General features: G+C 49.0%; 1 protein-coding gene across 1 annotated transcript; it reads left to right on the forward strand.

Annotated features, from left to right (window-relative positions):
* The first annotated feature begins 617 nt into the window (after positions 1–617).
* Positions 618–26,587, forward strand: LOC120372110 (transmembrane protein 47-like). Its single transcript, XM_039488849.1, has 4 exons — positions 618–631; positions 2,299–2,717; positions 22,538–22,678; positions 25,270–26,587. The coding sequence occupies exons 1-4, from the start codon at positions 618–620 to the stop codon at positions 25,449–25,451; spliced, it is 756 nt and encodes a 251-aa protein (XP_039344783.1). The 3' UTR covers positions 25,452–26,587.
* Positions 26,588–27,466: the final 879 nt, after the last annotated feature.

Consider the following 27,466-nt stretch of genomic DNA (forward strand, 5'->3'; position numbering starts at 1 on the left):
ACTTGAGTTATCTGACTCAATGCCAGCTCATGCCAACACCAGGGCTGGGACACCAGTCCAGGCTAGCTCATGAAGGATTCAATGGGCCCTGTGTGTCCCTGTGATGGGGCAGGAGGGGGCTGGTGCTCTGGCAGAGTTTCCCCTTATTTCAGCTCTGGGGTGGGGCACTGACCTACCATCAAACTCCCCAGCAAGAGAAGTCTCCCCTTTTCCTTAAATGCCTTTTGATTGGTTTGGCTTCTCTTCATTTTATGCCTTCTCTTCCTCATGCCTGCGTGCTTAACTTTTTTCCTATCACCTGCTGTAGCATGAGCTGTGGTACTATGGTGTGCTTCATAGCTTGTCACATTATCTGCCACCCTTGTTCTCTGACCTAGCTATGAAACAGTGTGATCACTGGAGAGACTCACATGCCCCCACCCCCTTACCCTCCACTGAGCCAGAGGCTTGGAGTTGTCCAACAGGAGTCGCAGGACTCACCTTAACCCTGGCATGTGAGCTCTCTGGGGCTGTAAAGAACCTAGCACATTGAGCCCTGCGCTGGTGCCTAGATCTCCTCAAGGCATTACCACAATATAAATGGTTAACAGGGTGGGGAGGGAGGATATAGTAAAGGAATGGGAGAGCACAGGTAATAGGGTAGGGGTGGGGGGGAAGAGATGAGGGAGTGACAGCAAGGACTAGAATGAGAGCAAGTCTACACTACAGCAGCAGAGCATCATATCATAGACACTTCCTACAGCAACAGAAGGGAGTATTCTGTTGATTGATAATCCGCCTTCCCTGAGTGGAATAATTCTTCAGTCAAATAATTTTCTGTTTACCTCACCTTGTCTACATTGGGGGTTAGCTTGGCTTACCTCTAGCATCTGTGTGTGTATGGGAAGGGGGAATTAGCTTAGCTTACCTCTAGCGCGCGCGCGTGCGTGTGTGTGTGTGTGTGTGTGTGTGTGAGAGAGAGAGAGAGAGAGAGAGAGAGAGAATTTCTCTCACCCCTGAGTGGAGGTAGCTAAGGTGATGTAAATGTTAAGTGATGCCCAGGGCTAAGGCCAAGTGGGAACAGCAGTGAGGGTTAAGGGTAAATAAGTGGAGGGAGGAGAGGAGAATAAAAACTGAGCAGGAGAATGGGGTAAAGGAGGGAGAGGACTGCAAACTGAGCATGGAAGGGGGCTGAGTGTTGGCAGTTTGAGGCAAACTGCTGAGAAGCAAGAACCATTCCCTGCTGGAATACATTCTGGGGTGGACAGTAACCTGTGTATGATCAAGCGCTCTGAGCAGTTCATGGGAGAAAGGAGGCATCTGTATATGTCGCAGTTGCACAATGTCTATGAGGCACTTGACACCCCAGCTGTTAATCCTACACTACCTAGATATGATCTGACTTGGCTATTGGCCATGTCTGGCAAGACAATCCCTTGGATTCCCAACATGGGCAGGCTGGGTACGCTTTCTTCCTGGGTTGGTGAGGAACTCTGTGGGGGTGGGGGAAGGGTACATGGAGGGTGGACTTATTTTTTGTTAAACTGGTATAAGCCTTGGATTTCTCCTGGAGCGTCTCTGACCCTATTAATTTCAACTAGCACAAACTCTTCAATTTCATAGCCCAGGATCCAGTAAAGACGGAGAGAAGCCATAGGCCAGATCATAACTGTCTGACTCTGCTAGTGCCTGGAGTAGGGAAAGGGGATCTGGGGTACCTCTTCTAACTAATAGACCATACAGCAGGGAGTCTTCTGTGACCAGATTTTCAAGAGCTTAGTATCCAACACACCACTTACTTAGGCGACTAAATGGGAGCTGAGCAGTCTTGAAAATGTGGCCCTGCTCGCTGGTGCTGAGCCCCTTCCCAATACTCTAGCCTGAGCTCTGTGCCGTCCTGTCCCCAGCTGTAAGAGGGGGATAATATCACAAAGGTGAGTTGTGAGTCTTACTTCAATATTAGGGAAACTCCTATCTCTCTCCTCCACCAATCTCACTGGTGGGTTGCCTGGTAGGCTGAAGAACGGGGGTTATTTATTTGTATCCCCAAAGTTCCTAAGAGGGCTAGTCTTGGAGTGAGCCCCCCATCTGCGAGGTGCTGTAAAGAGCCAGAGGGAACAGAGAGTGCCCCAATGACCGTGCTTAATTTGTAATGAAAGAGGTGCCAGGGCTCAAGCAATTTTTTGACATTCATAACTGACGTGGCTGGGGCTCAGCCTGGCAAGCCCAGAGGTGCTGGGGCTCAGCCTGGCAAGCACTGCCCAGAGAGATTCTGATCTAAGTGTAGGAGGAGAGACAACACGTGGGTGGGGGTTACAGGGACCGAGACAACGGGGTGGAAATAGCAGCTGCGGAAAGGAGGCGGCCCCCAAGGCGAGGGGGCGGGCTGCGAGCAGGCGGCTCTAGGACCCCGAGGGCCCTGGACTGCCCCAGTAGCGGCAGAGCGCGGGGCTGGGCTGTGCGCTTCGGGACTGCCCAGCTCCCGACTGGTCCCTGGTGCGGGGCCGGGGCGCAGCGCGGACCCCTGATCCCCGGGGGCAGCATAGCCATGGGCGAGGTTCGCGTCCTCCGGCCCTTCAAGCTAATCGCCCTCGTCTGCCTGCTGGTCGCCCTGGCGCTGGACGTGGTGGCCCTATTGAGCCCCGCCTGGGTCACTTCGGAGCGCGGCTCGCTGTCGCTGTGGGAGGCGTGTAAACGGGCCCCGGACGTGTGGCACTGCCTCAGCACCTTGAGGACAGGTAGAGCGGGGCCGGGGGGCATGTCCGGGGGCAGCGCCGCTGGGGACAAGGGGCGGTCCCTGGCCCTGCCTCTCACTGCCTGGCTGTCCGCGGGGTCAGCCTCGCCCCAGTGTGCAATGGTTATACTGGGGCTGAGGGCGGCGGGGCTGGCTGCTGGGGCCACCTCTGGGCGCTAAAGCCCCGGGAAGGGGAGGGGGCAGGAGGTGCCTCCCCAGAGTAAACTAGCCTGGCTCTAGCTTTGAGACTGGCCCGAAGCGGTAGGGGTGGAGGGGGAGCTGGATTCAGAGACTCGCAGCAGCTGTGTAAACGGGCTTGAGTGGCACTGACAGCGTGTCTGTAAGACGCTGCGCCAGCGTCCTGTGGCACAAGCCAGAGCGAACATGAGCTTGGTCAGCCTGCTGGTGGGCTGTACTCTTGTGGGCTACGTCATCCGGAGCTGGAACCGTGTAAACGCCCTGCTCTCAGGAGCCCTCTGGGTATCGTCACTCCGAACTGATGGCAGCACCATGAATCCTGGAGTGCGGAGGCATAAAGGGGGCCCAGAGCTTGTCCCTGCGCTTTGGGGCCTGCTCAGAGGGAGAGCGGGGAATGCATGCGTCGCCTGTCCGGGAGAAGCATGGAAAGAGACTGTGGGCGGCTGGGAGAAAGGGATGATGTAGAGGGGGTTGCCTTTGGTGATCATGTGATTCCTGAGGAGTCGATGGGGTTCTTGGCAGATATGCCCAGTGTTAGAGGAAGGGAGTAACTAAGGGATGGGAGGCTCTGGGGAGGGAGCAGAGTAATTCATGAGAAGGTCAAACCTCCCTCCCCTCAACTTAAAGTGTAAAAGGCAATGTGGTCTAGTGGACAGAGCACTGGGACTTGGGAGACCTAGGTTCTGTTCCCAGCTCTGCCACTGGCCTGCTGGGTGACCTTAGACAAGTCACTTACTGCTCAGTGCCTCAGTTTCCCCATCTGTAAAATGGGAATAATGACCTGCTTTAATAAAGTGCTTTGGGCTCCACTGATTAAGTGAGAAGCCTGAATCCAATTTGAGGGTGGCGCCTTGGCCTGAATAAGCTGAAGTCAAAGCACCTGGAATCTACTTATTGGCTGTCAAGGTTTTGGGCAATGAAATAATGCATCTTGAGAGTGCAGTGCCCTCTCTAATGGGACTCCCTCACCCAGCGGGGTATAGGTCCTGGTGGGAGCTTCACCATGGAAAACTCCTGAAGCTGTTCTGGCCAGGGACTCCATACGCAACTGCATCTAGCATAGGGCATCCAATGCAGGGGAGAACAGCATGTGCACTTTACAAAGAGGTTGCACTGGTAACTCCAGGCCAAATGGGGCTGCCATTGGCTCACAGGAGAAATGTTACTGACTAGTACCAGCAGAGTTTTTTATTGGACTCTTGGCCCATCCCATCCTATAACTTGGCACTGAGGCAGTGCCCTGGGAGAGAAAGTGTAACCCAGCATTTGCCATTTCAATGTTGAGTAGAATGGATGGTCCATTCAGGAGGCTGCATTGTAGCTGTGTAAAAGACCTACGTAAACAGGGGAATCTGTTTCCTCTGAAGAAACTGAAAACACAAAGTAACAATAGAGAAATATTTTGCAAATCTTTTGGTTAGAGTGATCATTAGTCTGTCTTGTAAATTTCATTACATTGAAAATGTCCCTTTAAACAGATTTCAGGCCTGGTTCTCCACTGGCCTTTCACCTTTTCTTGTCACTGAGACCTGTGCAATGTGGATGTAAAACACAGAGTGGAAAATTCTGATTTGCTGGCATTTTACATCCATTTTGAACACCCAGTGGAGTGTCAAACCCTGCATGTTTGTCTGACAAAGAATAGAATTCACTACAGTGACACTAGCTGGGATAAAATGACAATGGCTCTCAATCCTCATGCTTCAGGGCAGAAGCTGATCAGATGCAGTCAGGAAGAAACAGGGGCGGCTCTAGAAATCACGCTGCCCCAAGCAGCGCGGTGCGCTGCGCCGCCCTTCCCCGGTCCTGCGGCGGGTCCCTTCTTCTCGCGGCTCCGGTTGAGCTCCCGCTGCGGCAGGTCGACCGGAGCCCGGGACGAGTGGACCTGCCGCAGGCATGACTGCGGCGGGTGCCGTGGTCCCGCGGCTCCGGTTGACCTGCCGCAGTCATGCCTGCGGGAGGTCCAGCCGAGCCGCGGGACGAGCGCCCCCTCCGCAGTCATGCCTGCGGCAGGTCCGCCGGCCCAGACTCCCACCCTGCCCGCTACATTTTGACGCCCCCTACATTTTGCCGCCCTAGGCACCAGCTTGTTTTGCTGGTGCCTAGAGCCGCCCCTGGGAAGAAATGACCCCTATGGGATAGCAGGTGTATGATGCCTTCTTCTGAAGAATCTAGCTCTGGCATGACCAGACAGATTAAATGGACCACACTGATCTTTCAAGATAGGAATTCATATGTTGGAGGTGTGAACAGATGTTCACAGCATGAGCCATCTCAACTCAATGCAAGACAGGATAACAGAGATGAGGTAGCTGCAAACTCCATTCTCTGGTGTCAGCACACCTCTCCATTTACAGCCATTATAGGTCTTGGTTATCTTGAGGTCCCTAGTTGAATATTTTATGGAGCTGTTACTTCTGGGGGAGGAAATCAAAACTGGCCTTCAAATGACATGCAGAGATCATTGTCCATCCGCTAAAAATGTCTCATCTGGGTTTCCTCTGCTCACTACCCTGATTCCCAGGGGTCCCCAGCCTCCTGCAAATGAAGTAAGCATAAATCAGGTCAAGTTGTGGTTGATGGTGCAGGCAGGCAGGGAGCATAGCTGAGGTCTCAATATATGTAGTAATGTGTACTAATGCATTCTATCTCAACTTCCTTGTCTCCCAGAGCCTCTCCATCAGCACTTGGCTCTGCTGGGTCAACCAGCCTTGTTTAAAATAAGTCTTCTGAGCAGGGTTGGGGTCGCAGTCAGTGCTCCAGGGGTTTGGATCCTGGCTTTCTCTCAGGGCCACCCAGAGGATTCAGGGGGCCTGGGGCAAAGCAATTTTGGGGGGCCCTTCCATTAAAAAAAAGTTGCAATACTTTAGAATACTATATTCTCATCAGGGCCCCGGCGGAGCCCGGGGCCTGGAGCAAATTGCCCCACTTGTTCTTTCCTCTGGGCGGCCCTGCTTTCTCTTGCTGTATCCAGAGAAGATGGGCTGCATCCCCAAAGCTCCATTGCAAGTTGCCTTGGGAACTCCCTGCTATTCCTGTTGCTGCTCTCCTGCTTCAAATGGCAGGGAGTGAGTGAAAGGGGGAAGATGGCTGCTGCTGAGTGAGTGACTAGAGTGACTCACTTCAGCATAGCTTTACAGGATGTACTGACACTATGGGCTTGGTGCAGAAATCACTGCATGAAATTCCTTGGCCTGTGCAGGGCAGGAGGTAGATTATAATGGTCCTTACTGGCCTTAAAGTCTAAGAAGGCATCTTTACCTCTGAACAAGCATAGAATTCAAGAGAGTTCATAGTCCTGTAATCTGTCCACATGGGGATATTGGCTCCAATCTAGGTGCTTGTATATGAGCTCTTTTCTCCTTCTTGTGGAGATCAAGCCAGGCTATTCTGGCTATTGCCTTACCTGTCTCTTCCTTTATGGTCTTGGGTGAAGATGATCAGCTGCTTAGATGTATTTACAGCTTCATAGTGAAGTTCTAGTTTTGCTATCTAACATAAACAGCTGGGCTGTATAAGGGGGGGAGAATGGCAGGTGAGGGGGAAGCTTCTGAGCTCCCCACCCTGGGGTCTGTTTTCTTGGAGAGGGGAAACAATAGGGCAGGAGTTGTGGCACTGAAGCAATGAAAGGGAGAGGCAGAAGGGGAGCTCACACTGTAACCTCTTTTCTTTTGCTTTTTGTTAGCAGCAACTCAGCCAGGAAAATCGGGGAGGAGCTGAAATGGGGAAGGGGGTTGGAGGAAAGTGTGTTCATTTGTTTCTGTTCGGGGAAGGAGGCTGTATTGTCAAAGGGAGGGGGGAGCAGATGCGCACCATTCATTATGCTGCCTCCTCTCTTCTGAACTTACCCCTGAGATTTATACCAAGCCCTTCAGCTGACTGTCTGCCTCAATCTCCCACAAAGCAACTGGACAGCTGCTGCTCCTCCCAGACAGAACAGCAGTGGGTGTGAACAGGTGACTTTATGGGGCTGACTCCAGACCATGTCAGAGCCTGGGAATTGAGTAACGTCTCTGAGGCTGCCCACTGGTACTTCATTCAGTCATGTAAACTAGTGCTCGGCCATCTGGATTCTCTGGGCAGCACTAGCTGGCCCGTATTCACAGTCCTTGCTCTCCAGTTGAATTCAGACTCTTAACGATACAGAAGTTTCACTGCATTAAGGCTCATTCTCTTTTCATGGACTTGCTTGACTTTCATGTCTAGGGCACTGTAGTGTTTAGGCCAGATGAGAGCATTAGGTCTAGTCTGACCTTCTGTACAGCACAGGCCATTAAACTCCACCAGTTACCCTTTTATTGAACCTATAAACTTGTCTTTCTGGAAGATGCTTTAGCCAAACACATCAGTCTGGATTTGAAAACTCCAAGACATGGAGCATCCACCAGTTCCCAAAGTTAATTACCCTCACTGTTAAAAACTTGTGCCTTCATTTTAATTTGAATTTGTCTGGCATCAGCTTCCAGCCATGGGTTCTTGTTCTGTCTTTCTCCGGGAGATGGCAGAGCCAGTAGGACCCAGTGTCTTCTCCTCCTGAAGGTACTTAGGCTGTAATCAAGTCAATTTCATTTTCATCCTTCATAATCATAACATGAACAGAGTGAGCTCAGTCCTTCACTGTAAGCCATGTTCACTTTTGTGGCTCTTCTCTGCATCATCTAGTAAAGTCTTCTGAATTTCAGACAGGCCCTCCTATAACGGCTTTAGAGCTGGGGTAGGAGTTGGTACTTTCTAGAATGTAGACGTCCCTCTGAATCAGTTCAGAACAGGTGCTCCAATGGCTGCTCAGCTCCTGGGAGATTGTTTTCTGGGTGAGATTTGAAGCTGAGGTGCTGAAGCACCTTGTAGCTATTAAAGATCCCATTACACTTCTTGCAAGAGCAGGGGAATGAACCCCAGTGTTCTGGACAAATTCCAGTTTATGTAACTGCACTGTCTGCCGAAAGACTGCAGAGGGAATTTAATTGGCTATAAAGTTCACTTCCTGTCCTAAACAAAGTAATGCCATTCAGCTTCTCCACCTGAGGTGGCTGCATTTCAGTTTGGGATGAAGCAATCCTTTATTCTTATAGCTTGTAAAGTGCTTTGGGATCTTTCAAGCCATTAGAGAAATGCACAGTACTGGCTTTTATCTGGGAGTTATGGATAGCTGAAAACTGCAGCTGACTCTCGTACAGGTGGAGCTGTTAGGGTTGGTTGTGCCAGGGTGGTACACTGGGAGTGGATTTCAGCTGGTGGCTGACTCACTGCTCCCTTAATTGACTTGGCTGCTCTGGAGATGGGACAGTTTGGTCTGCTGGCCAATAAAGCTGGATCCGGTGCCAAACATTCTTTAGACCTCTCCCGTTGTGAAACACAAGCTGAGAATACGCAGGATGTCAGATTAAAAGCAGAAGCAAGTTGTCTTAGACTCTTAAACAATAGCAGAGAAGCAGTTGGCTGCCCTTCTGGATGCAAATGTCAGAGGTGCCTGAGATCTTGAGTGTTGGCCAACTCCTGAATGCAAGTCTGTGAATAGCCCCCCTGTGACACTATGGAATCTGGGAGACATGATATTATAGACTCATAGACTTTAAGGTCAGATGGGATCATTATGATCATCTAGTCTGACCTCCTGCACAATGCAGGCCATATTGTTGATACCAGTATTATAAAATTGCAAGGAATCTGACCAAATATGCCATCTAAGGTATCTGTGAAAATGTTATGATTTGCCTAGTATGATTATCTTGTTTATAAGTTTGTATCACCTTTGTATTGTGAGTTATTGATATGTATGGTATATCTGTATTTCAACACTTGTGCTGTGGTTCTGGGTGACACCCCCAGACAGCTTGGCATCATCACTGCCTTACCTGCTTTTGATGGCCCATCAAGGGACATCGGCTATATATTGAACCCATTGAAAAAAGCCAGGGACTACACCTGATGAGTCAGCAAGACATGTAGGGGCATGTCTGTGAACAGAACTCTAAGGCTTTTCCATGTCATGTGCTGTGAAGCTTGTGTTTGGGACATAAGAATGGCCAAACCAGGTCAGATCAAAGGTCCATCTAGCCCAGTATCCTGTCTTCCGACAGTGGCAATGCCAGGTGCCCCAGAAGACAAAGGAAGTACAAGGCACATGGCAAAAGGTATAAAATACAGCTGCCTCTTCTCCATTTTGTCTTCATTCCTGCTTCTTATATCTTGACTTTAGTAAAGCTTTTGATACTGTCTTGCATGACCTTCTCATAAACAAACTAGGGAAATGCAACCTAGATGAAGCTACTGTAAGGTGGGTGCAAAACTGGTTGGAAAACTGTTCCCAGAGGGTAGTTATCAGTGGTTCACAGTTATGCTGGAAGGGCATAACGAGTGAGGTCCCGCAGGGATCAGGTCTGGGTCTGGTTCTGGTTCTGTTCAATATCTTCATCAATGATTTAGATAATGGTGGAGAGAGTACACTTATAAAGTTTGCGGATGATACCAAACTGGGAGGGGCTGCAAGTACTTTGGAGGATAGGATTAAAATTCAAAATAATCTAGACAAACTGGAGAAATGGTCTGTAGTGAATAGAATGAAATACAATAAGGACAAATGCAAAGTACTCCATTTAGGAAGGTACAATCAGTTGCACACATACAGAATGGGAAATGTCTGCCTAGGAAGAAGTACTGCGGAAAGGGATCTGGGGGTCACAGTGGACCACAAGATAAATATGAGTCAACAGTGTAAGGCTGTTGCAAAAAAGCGAACATCATTCTGGGATGTATTAGCAGGAGTGTTGTAACTAAGAGTATGTCTACACTACGAAATTAGGTTGATTTTATAGAAGTGGATTTTTTAGAAATCGATTTTATACAGTCAATTGTATGTGTCCCCACTAAGCGCATTAAGTCGGCAGAGTGCATCCACAGTACCGAGGCTAGTGTCAACTTTAGGAGCGTTGCATTGTGGGTAGCTATCCCACAGTTCCTGCAGTCTCTGCCGCCCACTGGAATTCTGGGTTGAGCTCCCAATGCCTGATGGGGCAAAAACATTGTCGCAGGTGGTTCTGGGTACATGTCATCAGGCCTCCCTTTCTCCCTCCCTCCGTGAAAGCAACAGCAAACAATCGTTTCTCGCCTTTTTTCCTGGGTTACCCATGCAGACGACATACCACGGCAAGCATGGAGCCGGCTCAGCTCATTGTCACCGTACATCTCCTGGGTACTGCTGGCAGATGCAGTACTGCAGTGCTACACAGCAGCATCTCCTTACCTTGCCTTGCCTTGCCTTGCCTTGCCGGCGGAGATGGTGCAATACGATGGTTAACCGTCGTTGTCTCGTGAGTGCTCCTGGCCGACCTCGGTGAGGTCTGTCGGGGGCGCCTGGGCAGACATGGGTACTCCTGGCCAACCTTGGTGAGGTTGGTCAGGGGTGCCTGGACATAAATGGGAGTGACTCCAGGTCATTCTCTTCTTTAACTTTCGTCTAATGGAAATTCAGTCCTGCCTGGAATATCATGTGAGCTGGAGGCTTCTGCCTCAGGCTGCTCTCCCAGCTGGCAGCACCGCGCGATTGCACCTACCCCAGCCTACCCCTTGCTCCCATGACTCATGAAGCCTGGACAGTAGTAAGGAGCAGTTCAACTATAGGCTGAACAAGTGCAGAATGGTGGTAGAATGTGCCTTTGGATGTTTAAAAGCTCTTTGGCGCTGTTTGCTGACTAGGCTGTTTGTGATTAGAAGAGCACAGCAAGCCACGCTGCGCATCACAGAGGCTCTGAAAACCAGTTTCATGACTGGCCAGGCTTTGGTGTGACAGTTGTGTGTGTTTCTCCTTGTTGCAAACCCGCCCCCTTTGTTGATTTTAATTCTCTGTAAGCCAACCCTGTAAGCCATGTCACCAGTCGCCCCTCCCTCCGTGAGAGCAATAGCAGACAATCGTTTTGCACCTTTTTTCCATGCAGACATCATACCATGGCAAGCATGGAGCCCGCTCAGATCAACGCGGCAGTTATGAGCACCGTAAACACCACGCGCATTATCCTGCAGTATATGCAGCACCAGAAACTTCAAAAGCAGGTGAGGAGGCAACGGCAGCGCGGTGATGAGAGTGATGAGAACATGGACACAGAGTTCTCTCAAAGCACAGGCCCTGGCAATTTGGACATCATGGTGGTAACGATGCAGGTTCATGCTGTGGAACGCCAATTCTGGGCCCGGGAAACAAGCACAGACTGGTGGGACTGCATAGTGTTGCAGGTCTGGGATGATTCCCGGTGGCTGTGAAACTTTCACATGCAGAAGGGCACTTTCATGGAACTTTGTGACTTGCTTTCCCCCACCCTGAAGTGCCAGAATACCAAGATGAGAGCAGCCCTCACAGTTGAGAAGCGAGTGGCGATAGCCCTCTGGAAGCTTGCAATGCCAGACAGCTACTGGTCAGTCGGGAATCAGTTGGGAGTGGGCAAATCTATTGCGGGGGCTGCTGTGATGCAAGTAGCCAACGTGATCACTGAGCTGCTGCTATCAAGGGTAGTGACTCTGGGAAATGTGCAGGTCATAGTTGATGGCTTGGCTGCAATGGGATTCCCTAACTGTGGTGGGGTGATAGACAGAACACATATCTTTATCTTAGGACCGGACCACCAAGGTAGCCAGTACATAAACCGTAAGGGGTACTTTTCAATGGTGCTGTAAGCACTGGTGGATCACAAGAGATATTTCATCAACATCAATGTGGGATGGCCAGGAAAGGTACATGACGCTCGCATCTTTAGGAACTCTGGTCTGTGTGAACAGCTGCAGCAAGGGATTTACTTTCCAGACCCGAAAATAACCACTGGGGATGTTGAAATGCCTATAGTTATCCTTGGGGACCTAGCCTACCCCTTAATGCCATGGCTCATGAAGCTGTACACAGGCACCCTGGACAGTAGTCAGGAGCTGTTCAACTATAGGCTGAGCAAGTGCAGAATGGTGGTAGAATGTGCATTTGGACATTTAAAAGCACGCTGGTGCAGTTTACTGACCTGGTTAGACCTCAGCTAAACCAATATTCCCATCGTTATTACTGCTTCCCGTGTGCTCCACAATATCTGTGAGAGTAAGAGGGAGATGTTTATGGAAGGGTGGGAGGTTGAGGCAAATCGCCTGGCCACTGATTACCTGCATACAGACACCAGGGTGGTTAGAAGAGCACAGCAGGGCACGGTGCGCATCAGAGAAGCTTTGAAAACCAGTTTAATCACTGGCCAGGGTATGGTGTGAAAGTTCTGTTTGTTTCTCCTTGATGAAAACCCGACCCCTTGGTTCACTCTACTTCCCTGTAAGCCAACCGCTCTCCCTTCCTTTGATCTCTGCTTGCAGAGGCAATAAAGTCATTGTTGTTTCAAATTCATGGATTCTTTATTAATTCATCACACAAATGGGGGGATAACTGCCAAGGTAGCCCAGTAGGGGTGGGGGAGGAAGGAAGCACTGGTGGTGGCGGAGGAGGTAAGGACAAGGCCACACTGCACTTCAAAACTTATTGAATGCCAGCTTTCTGTTGCTTGGGCAATCCTCTGTGGTGGAGTGGTTGGGTGTCCGGAGGCCCCCCACCGTGTTCTTGGGCATCTGGGTGAGGAGGCTATGGAACTTGGGGAGGAGGGTGGTTGGGTACACAGGGGCTGCAGCTGCAGTCTGTGCTCCTGCTGCCTTTCCTGCACCTCAACAATACACCAGAGAATATCAGTTTGATCCTCCAGTAGCCTAAGCATTGCTTCTTGCATCCTCTCATCATGCTTACGCCACCGATCATCTTGATCCCACCATCTCTCCTCTTGCTCCCGCCACCTCTCCTCACGTTCATTTTGTGCTTTCCTGCACTCTGACAGTGTCTGCCTCCAGGCATTCTGCTGGGCTCTTTCAGCGTGGGAGGACTGCATGAGCTCAGAGAACATTTCATCGCGAGAGCGTTTTTTTCACCTTCTAATCTTTGCTAGCCTCTGTACGGAAATGATACTGGGAGCGTTGAAACATTTGCAGCTGTGGGAGGAAAAAAAGGGAGAGTAGTATTTAAAAAAGACACATTTTAGAGAACAATGGGTAGACTCTTTCATGGTGAACCAAGCTGTTAACATTACATAGCATGTGTGCTTTCTTTACAAGGTCGCATTTTGCCTCTTATATTGAGGGCCTGCCGGTTTGATGTGAGAGATAACACACGCAGGGCCGGCAGGCAACAGAATTCGACTTGCAGGCATGGTAAGCCACAGTCTTCTGGCTTCTTTAACCTTCATAACATGTGGGGATGGTTTCAAACAGTAGCGCCCTCATTTCCCATTGGGTTGGCCATTTAAAAGGAGGGGCTGTGGTTTTCAGTTTAACGTGCAGCACAAACCCAACTAACCCCCCCCCACGCACACACCCAATTCTCTGGGATGATCGCTTCACCCCTCCCCTCACCGCGTGGTTAACAGCAGGGATGATTTCTGTTCAGCCACAGGCAAACAGCCCAGCAGGAACGGCCACTTCTGAATGTCCCCTTAATAAAATTTCCCTATTTCAATCAGGTGACCCTGGGAGTACATCCAGGAGAGCTTCACTGAGATGTCCCTGGAGGATTTCCGCTCCATCTCCATACACGTTAATAGACTTTTCCAGTAGCTTTACTGGCCGCCAATGCATCCCAAGTCTTCAGGGTAAATTAATCATTAAACACGCTTGCTTTTAAACCAGGTATTATATTTACAAAGGTACACTCACCAGAGATCCCTTCTCCACTTTTCAAGGTCCGGGAGGCCACCTTGGGTGGGTTAGGAGGGTACTAGATCCAGGGTGAAAACAGTTCCTGGCTGTCGGGGAAAACGGTTTCTCTGCTTGCTTGCTGTGCGCTATCTTCAACCTCCTCCTCCTCCTCATCTTCCTTGTCCCCAAAATCTGCATCCCTGTTGCATGAGAATCCATTGACGGAGTCCATGCACAGGGGTGGGGTAGTTGTAGGGGCGCCCCCTAGAATGGCATGCAGCTCATCATAGAAGTGGCATGTCTGGGGCTCTGACCCGGAGTGGCCGTTCGCCTCTCTGGTTCTTTGGTAGGCTTGCCTGAGCTCCTTAAGTTTCACGTGACACTGCTGCGGGTCCCTGTTATAGCCTCTGTCCTTCATGCCCTTGGAGATTTTTTCAAATATTCCGGCATTTCGTCTTTTGGAATGGAGTTCTGATAGCACAGATTCCTCTCCCCATACAGCGATCCGATCCAGTACCTCCCGTTCGGTCCATGCCGGAGCTCTTTTGCGATTCTGGGACTCCATGGTCACCTATGCTGATGAGCTCTGCATGGTCACCTGTGCTGATCCACTTGCCACGCTGGCCAAACAGGAAATGAAATTCAAAAGTTTGCGGGGCTTTTCCTGTCTACCTGGCCAGTGCATCTGAGTTGGGAGTGCTGTCCAGAGCTGTCACAATGAGCACTCTGGGCTAGCTCCCGGAGGCTAATACCGTCAAATTGCATCCACACTACCCCAAATTCGACCCAGCAGGGTTGATTTTGGCGCTAATCCCCTCATTGGGGAGGAGTACAGAAATCGATTTTAAGAGCCCTTTAAGTCGACAAAAATGGCTTCATCGTGTGGACGGGTGCAGGGTTAAATTGATCTAACGCTGCTAAATTCAACTTAAACTCATAGTGTAGACCAGGGCTAAGACATGAGAAAAGTATCGGGGGTAGCCGTGTTAGTCTGTATCCACAAAAACAACAAGGAGTCCAGTAGCACCTTAAAGACTAACAGATTTATTTGGGCATAAGCTTTCGTGGGTAAAAAACCTCATGAAGAAGTGAGGTTTTTTACTCATGAAAGCTTATGCCCAAATAAATCTGTTAGTCTTTAAGGTGCCACCGGACTCCTTGTTGTTTTTAAGACATGAGAAGTAATTCTCCTGCTCTACTCCATGCTGATTAGGCCTCAACTGGAGTATTGTGTCCAGTTCTGGGTGCCACATTTCAGGAAAGATATGGACAAATTGGAGAAAGTCCAGAGAAGAGTAACAAAAATTATTAAAGGTCTAGAAGATTGAAAAAATTGGGTTTGTTTAGTCTGCAAAAGAGAAGACTGAGAGGGGACACGATAACAGTTTTCAAGTACGTAAAAAGCTGTTAAAAGGAGGAGGGAGAAAAATTGTTCCTAACCTCTGAGGATAGGACAAGAAGCAATGGGCTTAAATTGCAGCAAGGGAGGTTTAGGTTGGACATTAGAAAAAGCTTCCTAACTGTCAGGGTGGTTAAGCACTGGAATAAATTGCCTAGGGAGGTTGTGGAATGTCCATCATTAGAGATTTTTAAGAGCAGGTTAGATAAACACTTGTCAGGGATGGTCTAGATAATACTTAGTCCTGCCATGAGTGCAGGGGACTGGACTAGATGATGTCTCGAGGTCCATTCCAGTTCTATGATTCTATGATTCTTACCTCTGGAGTAACTTTTCTATAAACGAAGCTCTGAAAAAAGGACTGAATGACCCATCCAAGCTGTGGATGTGTTCCAGAGGGACTTTCAAGCCAGCAAACTCACCAATACAGCTAAGAACCTGATATATAGACTTTGAAGTCTCTGTATGTATTTAATTGCTTTACCATTTAATAACTCTCTTCTTGTTCTTTCTTTTTTCTTTATAATAAACCTTTAGTTTTAGACACTAAAGGACTGGCTGGCAGCGTGGTATTTTGGGTAAGATCCAACCTAATATTGACCTGGCAATGTGCCTGGCCCTTAGGGGTTCAGAAGAACATGTCATATAGTGAGCAGAGTTTTTAAACAACTTCTCACTGTATTGGACCTAGATGCTGACTGGGAGCCAGAGAACTGGAATGCAATAAGGGGGCTATGTGATTTCTTTTTTTAGCTTCTTGATAACCAGTGTGGGGGATCAGGAGCAGTTTGTGACTGGGGGTGAGTCTAACTTCAGTGTTAACCACCAGTTTTGGGAGAATCTGTTCTCCTTTTGCATCCTACCCTGACCGTGGCATTTTTAGTGAGGGCTACCCCAGGCACACCCCAAGTTTTATTGATGGAACTACAACCCCCAGCATGCAGACTCCACTCCTGCATTGCTGAGTGTTGTCCCTCCAGTTTCACTCCTGCAGTGACCCCCATCGTTCTCCTCTACTACACTCCCAGATGTGCTCAGACTGAAACCCTCTCCCTCACACAGCTCTCACTCCAGCTAAAACCCACTCCTACCCCTGCCTCCAGCAGGTCTTACACTCGGAATGAGTCTCTTCTATACAATATTGCAGGGGTGGCCAAACATACAGACCTTCTGAATGACAATCTTCAGATGTTTGTGTAGCCGTCTTCCAAGACACTCCTCTCTTCCATCCCTGGCAGGACTGACTGTTTTTCTTGCACATGACACTTATTGTACAGCTGCCCATCCCATCTCACATCTGGGGCTCATTAAATGGAGCCAAAATTGCTGCATCCATCCTGGATCTCCTATTCCACCAGTCTCTTTGGGCTCCCTGATATTCATGGCAGAACTGGCTTAATAGGCCCCCTCTGGGAAGGGAACCCAGAACTGGTTTCCCTGGTGATATCCCATAGGACCACTGGTTTCCCTCTTTCCAGCTGGTCTGTGTGGCTCAGATTTTGCAGAGTCCCCTTCAGCCTGCTGGCCTCCCTCCATCTCGGTCTGTGGTGAATCCCTCAGATTTGTTTTTCTTGCTGCTCTCCTTCCAGACCAGTGAACCTGTCCTGACATGGGGTGACTTAACTGCCATCCCACAAGGAGGCATAAGGATGTCAGATTCTTTGAGAGGCTACCCCTTTGTGCCATTCCCTTACCTGAGACACAGTAGGTCCTATGCAGCAGGGGAGTTCGTCCCACCCTGCCAACTAAGTTGCCGCTGTGCCTATTCCCTACTCGTCTCTGGCATGAGACACAGGTCTCATGCTTTGACCTCTATAGACATGTCTTCACTGCAGACTTAACTCAAGTGATAGGCACCTGGGTCTGAATGTCCAGCTTAGCCTAGCTCAGGTATGAGCAGCCACCCTGTAAAGCCATGCCAGAATTAGTGTCCTCACTGGTCCCCTCCTCATGTGTTGCTAGGACTTCCAAGGCTAAGTCCCAGGGTTCTGTGTGCTGCATTAAGCTGAGCTGCTCTGATTCCTGGAGTGAATTGTAGGAGAGTTTGTCCTCCCAGTTCTCCTCCATGTGCCCAGAAGGTCTATCGGTACATGAGTGGCTCCGCCTGCATCCTCCCTGTAGGGAGGGTGGGTCACCAGCCTGAATGAAAGCCTCATTTGGGCATTAGACCCAGATGAGCCAGCTAGCCTGGGTTGAAAGCACCACCAAATTTATGCCCAAGGTTTATGTGTGCAGACTGGAGAGGGGTTCAGGGCAATGCTCAAGTGAGAGCCCAGGTTAACTGCAGTGAAGACAGACTCTGAATGGCTGCCCAGCTTCTAATTGTCAAAGAAGTATGTGTTCAGTAGGTACAGCAAGGGAGGTGTTTGTTTGTAGGTCTGCTCTGTGTGGTGACTGTAGTTCACCTGCCCCACAGCTTGCTGTACAAAGGACATTAGAATCACTACCAAGAGTTCATTTAGTCAGTTGCCAAGTGCACAGGACTAACCATGTGTCCCATAGGACATCCAGTTCATGGGACTGCAGTGTGTGCTGCCTTCCTGCAGCCAGTTTATTGCAAGGCATTTTAAAAGGATCCTCATGAAAAGTATGTTCTTGGGGCCATTGGCAGGACAGTAGGGTTGGCTGGGCATTAGCCTATCCGGATATCTTTGGTGGCCAGAGGCCAAAAGTGATTTGGTCATCACCATCTCCTGCCATATCACAGAATCACAGTGTTTAGCATTTCCCAGCCATGCTAATGGGTGCCCCAGGTCAGCCTTGAACAGCAGGGGATGCTGTGCTTTGGGACTGAGGTGCAGTAGCAGAGCTGAGGTAAGACCAGGACAGCAATGAGTCAGAAGAGGATTGTAGAGTTGTGGGAAACAAAATGAGCTATACCTGCAAATAGAATCATGCTGGAATAACTGCATCTACATTAGGGCTTTTGCCAATATAGAAACACTATTAAAAAATAAAAAAAAAATCACACCTGACACTACTGTACCAGGAAAAGTTCTAATGTAGACCTGGCCTGGGCTAAACTTTAAACTGAGCTTTAGCGGCTCAATATTTTGAGCTGGAGGAGCGCCCCCATCTGCAGGGGCGGCTCTAGGCATTTTGCCGCCCCAAGCACGGCAGGCAGGCTGCCTTCGGCGGCTTGCCTGTGCTGGGGCCTGGAGCCGCCCCTGCCCATCTGCTCCCCTTCCCCTTGGAAAGTGCCAGGACAGGAGCCACAGGCAGGGAGGGAGGGGCCATGGACTGTACCAGGGCAGGTCAATAGAAGGCATTCCCTGGGGGCAGGAGGTGGGTAAAGGGCCAGACAAGCTTTTATGGAGCTATGGCAGAGTCCTGCTTATGTAGACAATCAGCCATTGGGCTCTTTCCCTCCCCCTGCTTTTGCAGCACAGTTCCCCAAAACCAGGCTGTTTCTTCCCCAAGCAATGCAAGAAGCCCTTTCCCTCCCCTAGGCTCCTCTGTCCTTGCAGCTCCATCTGGCTTATGCTGACATGGGGCTGAGGGAGTTTGGGACATGGCCCTGCTAGTAATTGCTGATTAATAGGAGCTCAGGAAAGTCCTTTGTTGTGGCAATAAAAGATGAGTGAAAAGCCCAACATTTCCAGATGCTTCATTTGTTTGTGTTTCACACAGGCTGCAGCCTGGCTTAGAGTGAACTCCCAGCACAGGATTTACTTTCCCCACACCTCTCCATGGGCAGCTTTTGCCATCAACCTGCATCCTTTTTCTTGCAGAATTATTGTCCCTGTCTCGCTGCTGCCCTGCACCCTGTGTTAGGTACCGTACACCAGCACCCAGTGAAAGGCGAAACCACATTCTGATTAGGCAGCATTTTACAGTTAATGTTAGTTTCACACACGCTGCACTGGTGTACCTAATGCAAGGTGCAGAGCAGCAGTGGATTAACCCCCCAGGGTCTCGAGATAGACATAGCTGTGTTGAAATGCCCTGTTGTGACTCAAAGTGCCTAGCATTTCTGGGTTTGTTTCTTGGCCCTGGAGAAGCAAGCTCTCTTCTATCCCTGCACACGCAACCAATTCAGAGTGAAGAGCTTAATATGGCTGGTTTAGAATCATAGGGTTAGACAGGACCACAAGGGTCATCTAGTCCAACCCCTGGCCAAAATGCAGGATTTGTTGTGTCTAAAAAACCATCCAAGACCGATGGGTATCTATTCTTAGTTAGGAATATAGCGGGCACGGTTTACACGTCCACACTGCATGACTTGCAAACTCTGCTTGAGTCCTACGAGGGTGGAAGGTCTCTAGCAAAGTCTGACTAATGGAGTGTTCCTTCTGGATGCCTCATACCTTGAGTTAGGCCTGTTCTGAGAGGGGTAGAATGTACCTGCCAACGTAGTTCTGAAAGTATTTATTTTTGGTTAATCGCTGCTCTACAAGCTTCAACCTGTCTTGTTGCAGGATCCCATTTCCTTCTGAGTAAGGTCCCTTTTTCTAGCACAGAAACAAGATTGTAAATTCATCAGCCCTTGCAGTAGGACTAAGTGATATCACTGTGATGTTGCGAAGTAACACCCCGTGGTGTGGAATTGGTGCAGTAAAGCATGTTTAGAACATGCAAAGCAAATAACTTCTGGGTTTTGTAAACTTCTAATGTAGGCAGTCTTGACACCAGGAGAGGAGCTGGGTGTTATAGTGAGAACAGTTCCACCCAAACTTGTCTCCTGCCCAAATGGAGCAAACTGGCAAGGCCAGCTGAATGTAACTGACTAATTCAGGGCTTGCCTGACCTATTAAGACATGCAAGATCCTGACTGTCCCAAACCTGAAAATGAGAGGTATGCATTCAGGATATTAACAGTTGCAAAGAAACCTATTCCTGTGCTCCACCTTGTAAGAGAAATCCCTTCCAGTTATCCTCTGGCTACAAAACAAGCAGTAAGTTCTGAGGTGCAGGGCTTGTATCGGCACAAAATTCCTACTGGTGTTGGTGGGAACTGCATACATTGATCTATGGCAATATACACCCATGTCAGGGTTCCTCCCCCAATCTGAACTCTGAGGTACAGATGTGGGGATCTGCATGAAAGACCCCCTGATCTTATATTCTACCAGCTTAGGTTCAAAACTTCCCCAAGGCACAAAATCCTGTCCTTGTCCTTGGGCGGTATTGCTGCCTCTACCAAATGATTTGCACAAAATTCCAGAAAGGGTCATTTGGAGTCCCTACCTCCCAAAAATATTCCCCCAAGCCCCTTCACCCCCTTTCCCGGGGAGGCTTGAGAATAATATACCAACCAATTGGTGAGCACAGACCAAAGCCTTTGTCTTTAGGACACTGAAAATCAATCAGGTTCTGCAAAGAAGAACTTTATTTATAAAGAAAAAAAGAATCACACCGGCAAAATCAGGATGGAAGGTAACTATACAGGGTAAATAAAAAGATTTAAAACACAGAGGATTTCCCTCTGGTTCAGCGTCACAGTTACAAAACAGGAATGAAACTACCTCTTTAGCATAGGGAAAATTCACAAGCTAAAACAAAAGATAACCTAACACATTTCCTTGCCTTACTTACAATGTCTGTAATTCTTAAATGGATTATTCCAGGTATATTTTCAGGAGATATTTTCCCTGCTTGGTTTCTTTCGCTGTCCGGAGAGGGAACAACAAAGAGAGCCACAAACAAACTCCCCCCAACCCCCCGCCCGGCAGATTCGAAAGTATCTTCTTTCCTCAGTGGTCCTTCTGGTCAGGTGCCAACTAGGTTATTTGGGCTTCTTAACCCCTTACAGGTAAAGCGATTCAGTACAGCTGCCCAGGAGAGATTTTATGCTACCCTTATCTCTATGTTTATGACAACCCACAAGAGCTGCCAGATTCCATACAGATATACAGTGACTGCACATCGCCAGGATGTCTCAAGATCATCCCCTCTGAGATAAGCATGGGGTCCAAAGTCCTTTTATCACCAGGAAACAGAAGAAAAAAACATTAGTCCCCAGTACTCTGCTGTCATCTGGCCATTTGGCTTGAACACCACCTCTGAGAAGGGATCAGGGTCTAGTGGTTAGAGCAGGGGGGATGGGAGTCAGAAGTCCTGGGTTCTATCCTTTGCTCTGAGAAGGGAGAGGGGAGACATGGCTAGGGAAAGATGGACAGCATCCCCTGATGCCAGACTTTGAGGGGGCATGGATGAATTTTACATTCTCTGTGTATATACATATTTTTTGTCTGAACAATAGACTTTGCTATTAAACTGCTAAAAAAAACCCACCACCTGAAACAACAAAGAACCCAACATAACAAAGCAAAGAAAGTCATTCTCCAGAGAGAGTTAGGGGCCCTTTTGCAGCCCCTTCCTCTGCAGCAGAGCCAGCACTGCGGTGAACAGAAGGGCCAGGGTGGGAGTCTAAATTCATGTTTCACCTAACATGTGCTCTGTTTCACCAGATGTGCTCTGGTGTGTTTGAGACCTGATCTAGTAGCATTTTTAAAAAGGAGGCAAACTCCCTAGTTTCCTTGACTATCAGGCAAGACATGTTGGAACCAGAGAGATACTAATGGCTGACCTTGAGATATCAGTGTCTCTAAAGTTATATTTTCTTTCTCCAGTACAATTGGGAAGCTCTAACCCCAGTTGTTTGTAACTAGTTTGAAAAAGGCAAGATTTTTTTTTTAATTATCCTCATACAGCTCCTTTATGGGGAGAAATCACATGGACTAGATTGAAGGGTTTTTAACTCTTCATCTCTTGATTACTAAAGCTACATAAAAGTGTCTCAGACCAGGTGCCCAGGATGAGACCGCTAGACCCAGAGGTCAGCTCTAGAGACAGGCTGGGGTCAGAGGGACATTCTTTTGAAGTAGCTGGAATTGCTGTACCTGCTTGTGTCAGCCATGAATTTGGTCCATGGTCTCTTTGAGAGGCACAATTCTTGTGTGACTCTTTCAGGCATCATAAGAAGAATTGCATTTAATTCTCTGTTGATCATTTTGGTGCTATCATAAAATGGTGAACCCACAATGGAGTATAAAACATAGTTTCTGCTCCTTTTGGAAATCCAAGATATGAGGCATCAAGGAACTTCTTAAATCCTTTCTTTTCCTAGTTGTGTCCCTATTTTCTAACTTTCTCATAATTTCTTAGTCCCTCCGTGTCTGTAGCTACCTCCTACTTTTCCTCAAAGGCTTCTTCTGTTGCTTTGCTGCAGAGCATTCAATGACCTCCTTCAGTTTCACTTGGTGCCAGGTTTCCAGGTTCAGAAATGGTCTTGCACTAAGGATACCTTCTGTGACTTTTCTTCCATCACCATCACCAAACCTCCTCCACCATGAATTGCATTTCTGAAACGTTAATGCTCTCTAATCTATAATGTGTGTGCCGGCTCGGTAGATCATAAGTACTGCGAAACCAGTGGCTGGGCATTAGGATTTTTGAAGATTATGGGAAAATCCCAGACCTCAGGGTGGGATTAGTGTGGGGATATTTTATTGTTGCAGCCTGAGAGTATGAGGCTGTTTCTTCATTAACGAGGGGTTCTTCCCCAATTGTGTCCTTTCCTCTTCTAGACTGGCAAGTGGCTACTCTGGTGTTAATCCTGATGGCAGCCACTATCACCTTGCTGTCGTTCTTTGCCTCCCTGGTCTCCTTCTGCCTAGGCACTCCCAGGCGGTACTACAGAGTTGTTGCTGTTCTTCTCTTGGTTGCAGGTACCTATAAGTCACTGCTCTAGAAAGAGAATACTAATTTGGCTACTTTAAAGGATAAAGTGTCTCCTGACTTGCGTCTCCTGCAACTCTATTGAAATCCAAGGGCAGGGTAGGATTTGGCCGTCAGACTGCTCCAAAAACTGGAGCCTACAGACTAAATAAAATCTGCAGAATTGTGAAATGTGACTCAAACCTGCTTCATCTTTAATATAGAGGTGCAGCCCTCTGGCTCAAGATGGGAACCCTGGATCTCTTGGGGCCTGTAGCCTTTCTGGGCTGCAACTCTGCATTAAAGATCGGTGGCATTATTCTGCCCGATTTATGCACCTTAGGTGCAGCCCTTAGCCTCCTTCTCACCAATAGGGGCCTCACCAGGGTGTGTTCACACTTTATCCAGCTGCCAACAGCTAGCCATAGCATGTCCCCATATGATGCAAAGAACAGCTGTGGTTTCAATTCCTTACAATGCACTCCTGTTAACTAGCAGGCTCTCCAGAAACTGCAGTGTGGTTGTGATAAGCTGTAGTGCAGGGGCCTGTGGCCCACAAGGTTATTTTCTGCAGCCCGCGAGCTCCTTGCGGCCCCCCCACCCTTCCCCAGCATTTACGTAGAGCGGCTCTGGCCCGGTGTGCACTGGAGTGGCACTGCCCTGCCCCCGGTGCGCGCTGGGCCAGAGCCCGCCCTCCGAGCCCCTCCTGCAGTCGAACCCCCTGCCCTGAGCCCCTTGCAGCACCCTGCACCCCGACCCCCTGCCACACCTCTCCTGCACCCCAACCCCCTGCCCTGATCCCCCTGCCGCACCCCGACTCCTGCCATACCCTGCACCCTGGCCCCCTGCCCTGAGCCCCCTGCTGCACCCTGCACCCCTCCTGCACCCCAATCCCCTTCCCTGAGCCACCTGCCACACCCCACACCCCTCCTGCACCCCAACCCACTGCCCTGAGCCCCCTGCCACACCCCTCACCCCTCCTGCACCCCACACACCAACCCACTGCCCTGAGCCACCTGCTGCACCCCTCCTGCACCCTGATCCCCTGCCCTGACCCCCTGCCGCACCCCTCATCCCTCCTGCACCTCACACCCCAACTCCTTGCCCTGAGGCCCTGCCACACCCCTCCTGCACCTCCTGGGGGCAGGGAGGGGGCGGAGTTGCAGTGGAGATTTTGGGGAAGGGGTTGGAATGGGGGCAGAGAAGGGGTGGGAAGAGGCAGGGCAGGGGCTGAGCCTCATGGAAGGGGTGGAGTGGGGGCGGGTCCGAGGGCGGCGGGTCCGAGGTGTCACTAATGCGGCCCTTGGGCCAATGTACTAGTCCTCATGTGGCCCTTGTGGTCATTTGAGTTTGAGACCCCTGCTGTAGTGTGTTGGGTTTCACTGAAGAATACTGGAGTGCCATTTTGTTAGGGATATGGCCACAAGATTCATGTCTACATTAGGCAAAATAAATCTGACATGGACTGAACAGCACAATGTTTCTGTTTGAGCAGTGGCCGGTTTAGTTTAAGCCCCAGTTTTCATTGTGCATGAATAAAAATGATCTCTTTTTCTAAAATGTTCCATGGAAACTGAAATTTAAATCCCTGTAGTACTGTGAACCTGAACACAGCAGCAGGGTTGTGCTTATGCTGTAAACTGATTAGGAAAGGACTATAATGCAAAGCTGGCCTGTTCAGGTTCACCCCTTCCAGTGACTGATGTGCAAAAAGAAAACATCAGAGAGCAAATTAGAATTTTAAAATCCTTTGTATTTTAATTCATTTAAGGTAGACGTCCATTATGAACTCCTTCCTTCGTCTTAAGGCTCCTTTTTAAAGGGTTTTGAATACTACAGACACTGCCTTGACCTGCTTTAATGGCACAGTATTACTATGTTTAGCCCACCTGTTCTCTTTCTCCAAAATCTGGCTGGGAATGTGCATAAAATAACATTTAGAATCAACCCCTCCTCGTTCTGGTGTTGCATGGCCAAAAACCCAACCAAGACTTTACAATACCAAAAAATGCCCTGAGCTACACTCTCATCTAAATAGAGATGGTCTTAACTCTACATGGCACACCTCTGCTCTAGACCTTAATATGGTACTAATGTTAAATTTCATCCCAAATGGAAAGTGAGGTGAGGGAAGACTGCTTGAAAAACAATCCGGCACTATTTGTGGCTTTACTGAGTGAGACATGGAAAAGTGCTGGTGGAGGGTTCCAGCATCAAGGCTCTGAGATAAAGGGCTTGAGGCAGAAGTGCTGTGATTCTGGGCTGTCACGAGAAGGGCACTCTTGTGAGGGAGATGACACATGAGCTAGAGCAAGTAGTGATAGCTGCTGAGCTTGGAGGACACTTACGCTGCTGGCATCCTACCAGGCTGATGGCACTGTGGTGAAGAAGTTCACAGCATTGGTACTGTTGACATTGGGCCAGGCACACCTGAGGGAAAGAGGGTGATTGTACTTTGCCCAAGAGAGAAGCTGGATGGGAAGGAGGTTGGGAGATCTGTGTGACCAAGACCAATAAAGCCACTAACAGCTGCTGCATGAACTTGCTGCATTACTTCTTTCCTCTTCTAGACTTTAACCAGATGTCTCTTCCCCATTTCCAGTGGTTCTGCAAGTGTGTGCCTTGATTCTCTATCCAATCAAATTCATTGACAGCAGCATGCTGAAGAGCTACCACGAGTTCAACTGGGGATACGGCCTGGGCTGGGGATCCACTATCTTCATGCTGGGTGCAGCCATCCTGTACTGCCTGCGCACGGACGTTTACGAGGACGCCTACTACTAGGGTTGGGCAGAGTTGCTGGCCAGCCACAGCAGATCACTGGACTACCATTAGATTGACTGGACCAGAGCATGAGGGGCAAGGAAGGGAGGAGGGCTGTTGGGTCCACTGGGGTTTTTAGAGCACCTATTCTAAGACACCGAAACAAAAGTTTTGCAAGAAATCAACAAGCCTTAATGAAAGATGTGGTTGTGAAGATCTGGAACTGGACACTCATTAAGGTGGTAGGGGGAATGTGGAGAGAGAAATGGGTTGTAGCTCATCAAAATAACCAGCTGTTCTCTCAGTCATCTCATGGTTTTTTCCTTTCCTTTTTTATACAGGACAGTTTTCTCTGAATTGTAGAGAGTGACTTGTATTAGTTAAGAGGTGAAGCCTGCTTTTATTTTGATACAATTTTGACACATGATGCTGTAAGAAATAATTCAGAGTTTGGGTTTTGTAAAGACTTGTCTATTCCATGTGACTTTGGAGTGACCACTAGCTCCTGGAGAAGCCACGCTCTCTTTTAGATAAGTGTGCAGAGTTTGACTGCTGCATCTCGCCTTTCGGTGGCTGCACAGTACAGAATGTCTTCTGATGCAGAGAAGAATAAATTTAGAGAAAGAACCTGCATATACATTTCTTTCAGTCTTTAGTGGCTCAGGTGACCTAGCCACTGGAGCATATGAAGAGAGGTCAGAGCTGTAAAGGTCTGGGATATAAATAGGCAGGCACTGCAGTTTAAGCCCTGTGGAGCTAACATGCACAGCAGATGCAGCAAAGGGAGTGCTGCAAAGCAAACACATTCCTGAAATAGCATGAGGCTTTCTATGCCTGAATTCTTTCCAGCCTATGTCAATAATACAAATGCTTTCCCCTCCTCCCTCCCGCCCCTCCCCCCCAAAAAAGGCAAGAGGGAGGAAAAACTTAGGATCTGGCTTAATGGCAACATGTACTGCCAAAAAATACTGTAAGCAATAATTGTCTTACTATTGGGTGAATGGGTTTTTATTAGGATATGTGTTGTCATAGATTCACAAACCTAGGCTGAGTTGTCAAGGTGCCCACACCAACTACAACCGAGATAGGTATCCAGCTTAGCTTTTGCAGGATTACAACTTGCACAGTAGATCATGTTTATAAATGACTGTATTTCATGGATTTGTATTGACAACTTAGTTGGAATGTTTCTTCTGAAATGTGTTTGGTTCACATGCAGAAAATCTTCCTATGGCTTAGAACAACCACTTTTTCATTTGGCCTCTGAAATAGGTTCGTGCAAGGTACTGGTGTACTAATAGCCAACTAGATACCCAATTACCTGGTGTACTCCTGGGGGGATTCTGCTGGACTGTGTGCCCACAGAAAATGCCTCCCCACACCCTGAATTCCTGCAGAAAACAGCAGGGAAACTGCGCAAGGGGTAAGGGACGTCCATGTGTGCAGGGTTTTTTTTGGGGGGGGGGGTGTTGCCCCCCCAACAGAGGCAAGGCACAGGAGGCAGACGGGATTACATGCCACTGCCCCCCTCATTCAGCAAGCGCAAACCTGCCCAGCTGAAGGAGGCTACGTCTGGGCTCCCCAACTCTGCAGCTGAACGGTGCCTCCTGGGTCCTAATGCTAGTTATGCTCCTCTTCTGTGTTCTGGGAGCCTTCCTGTTTTCTGTTCAACGAGTGCCTGTGGTGGGGCTAGGTAAGGGGGAGGTGCGGGGAAATAAGGGAAGGGGAGACAGTATGGAAGGAAGGGGGTTGAACATGGGGGGGAGGGGAATGTGGGAGTGAAGGGATGGGGATGGAGAAGAAAGGGGGATAGGGGAATCATGGGGGGGAAAGTGGGAGCCCAGCATGCAGTGTCATAGAATCATAGAATATCAGGGTTGGAAGGGACCTCAGGAGGTCATCTAGTCCAACCCCCTGCTCAAAGCAGGACCAATCCCCAGACAGTTTTTACCCCAGATCCCTAAATGGCCCCCTCAAGGATTGAGCTCACAATCCTGGGTTTAGCAGGCCAACGCTCAAACCACTGAGCTATCCCT

This window comes from Mauremys reevesii, linkage group 9 (assembly GCF_016161935.1).
Source record: "Mauremys reevesii isolate NIE-2019 linkage group 9, ASM1616193v1, whole genome shotgun sequence".
Taxonomy (NCBI): domain Eukaryota; kingdom Metazoa; phylum Chordata; order Testudines; family Geoemydidae; genus Mauremys; species Mauremys reevesii.

What these genes read in the sequence shown, in the direction of transcription:
- LOC120372110 (XM_039488849.1), top strand. An exon ending in CCTCAGCACCTTGAGGACAG is followed by an intron (nt 2,718 to 22,537) that starts GTAGAGCGGGGC and finishes TTCCTCTTCTAG; the next exon opens with ACTGGCAAGTGGCTACTCTG. An exon ending in TGTTCTTCTCTTGGTTGCAG is followed by an intron (nt 22,679 to 25,269) that starts GTACCTATAAGT and finishes CCCCATTTCCAG; the next exon opens with TGGTTCTGCAAGTGTGTGCC.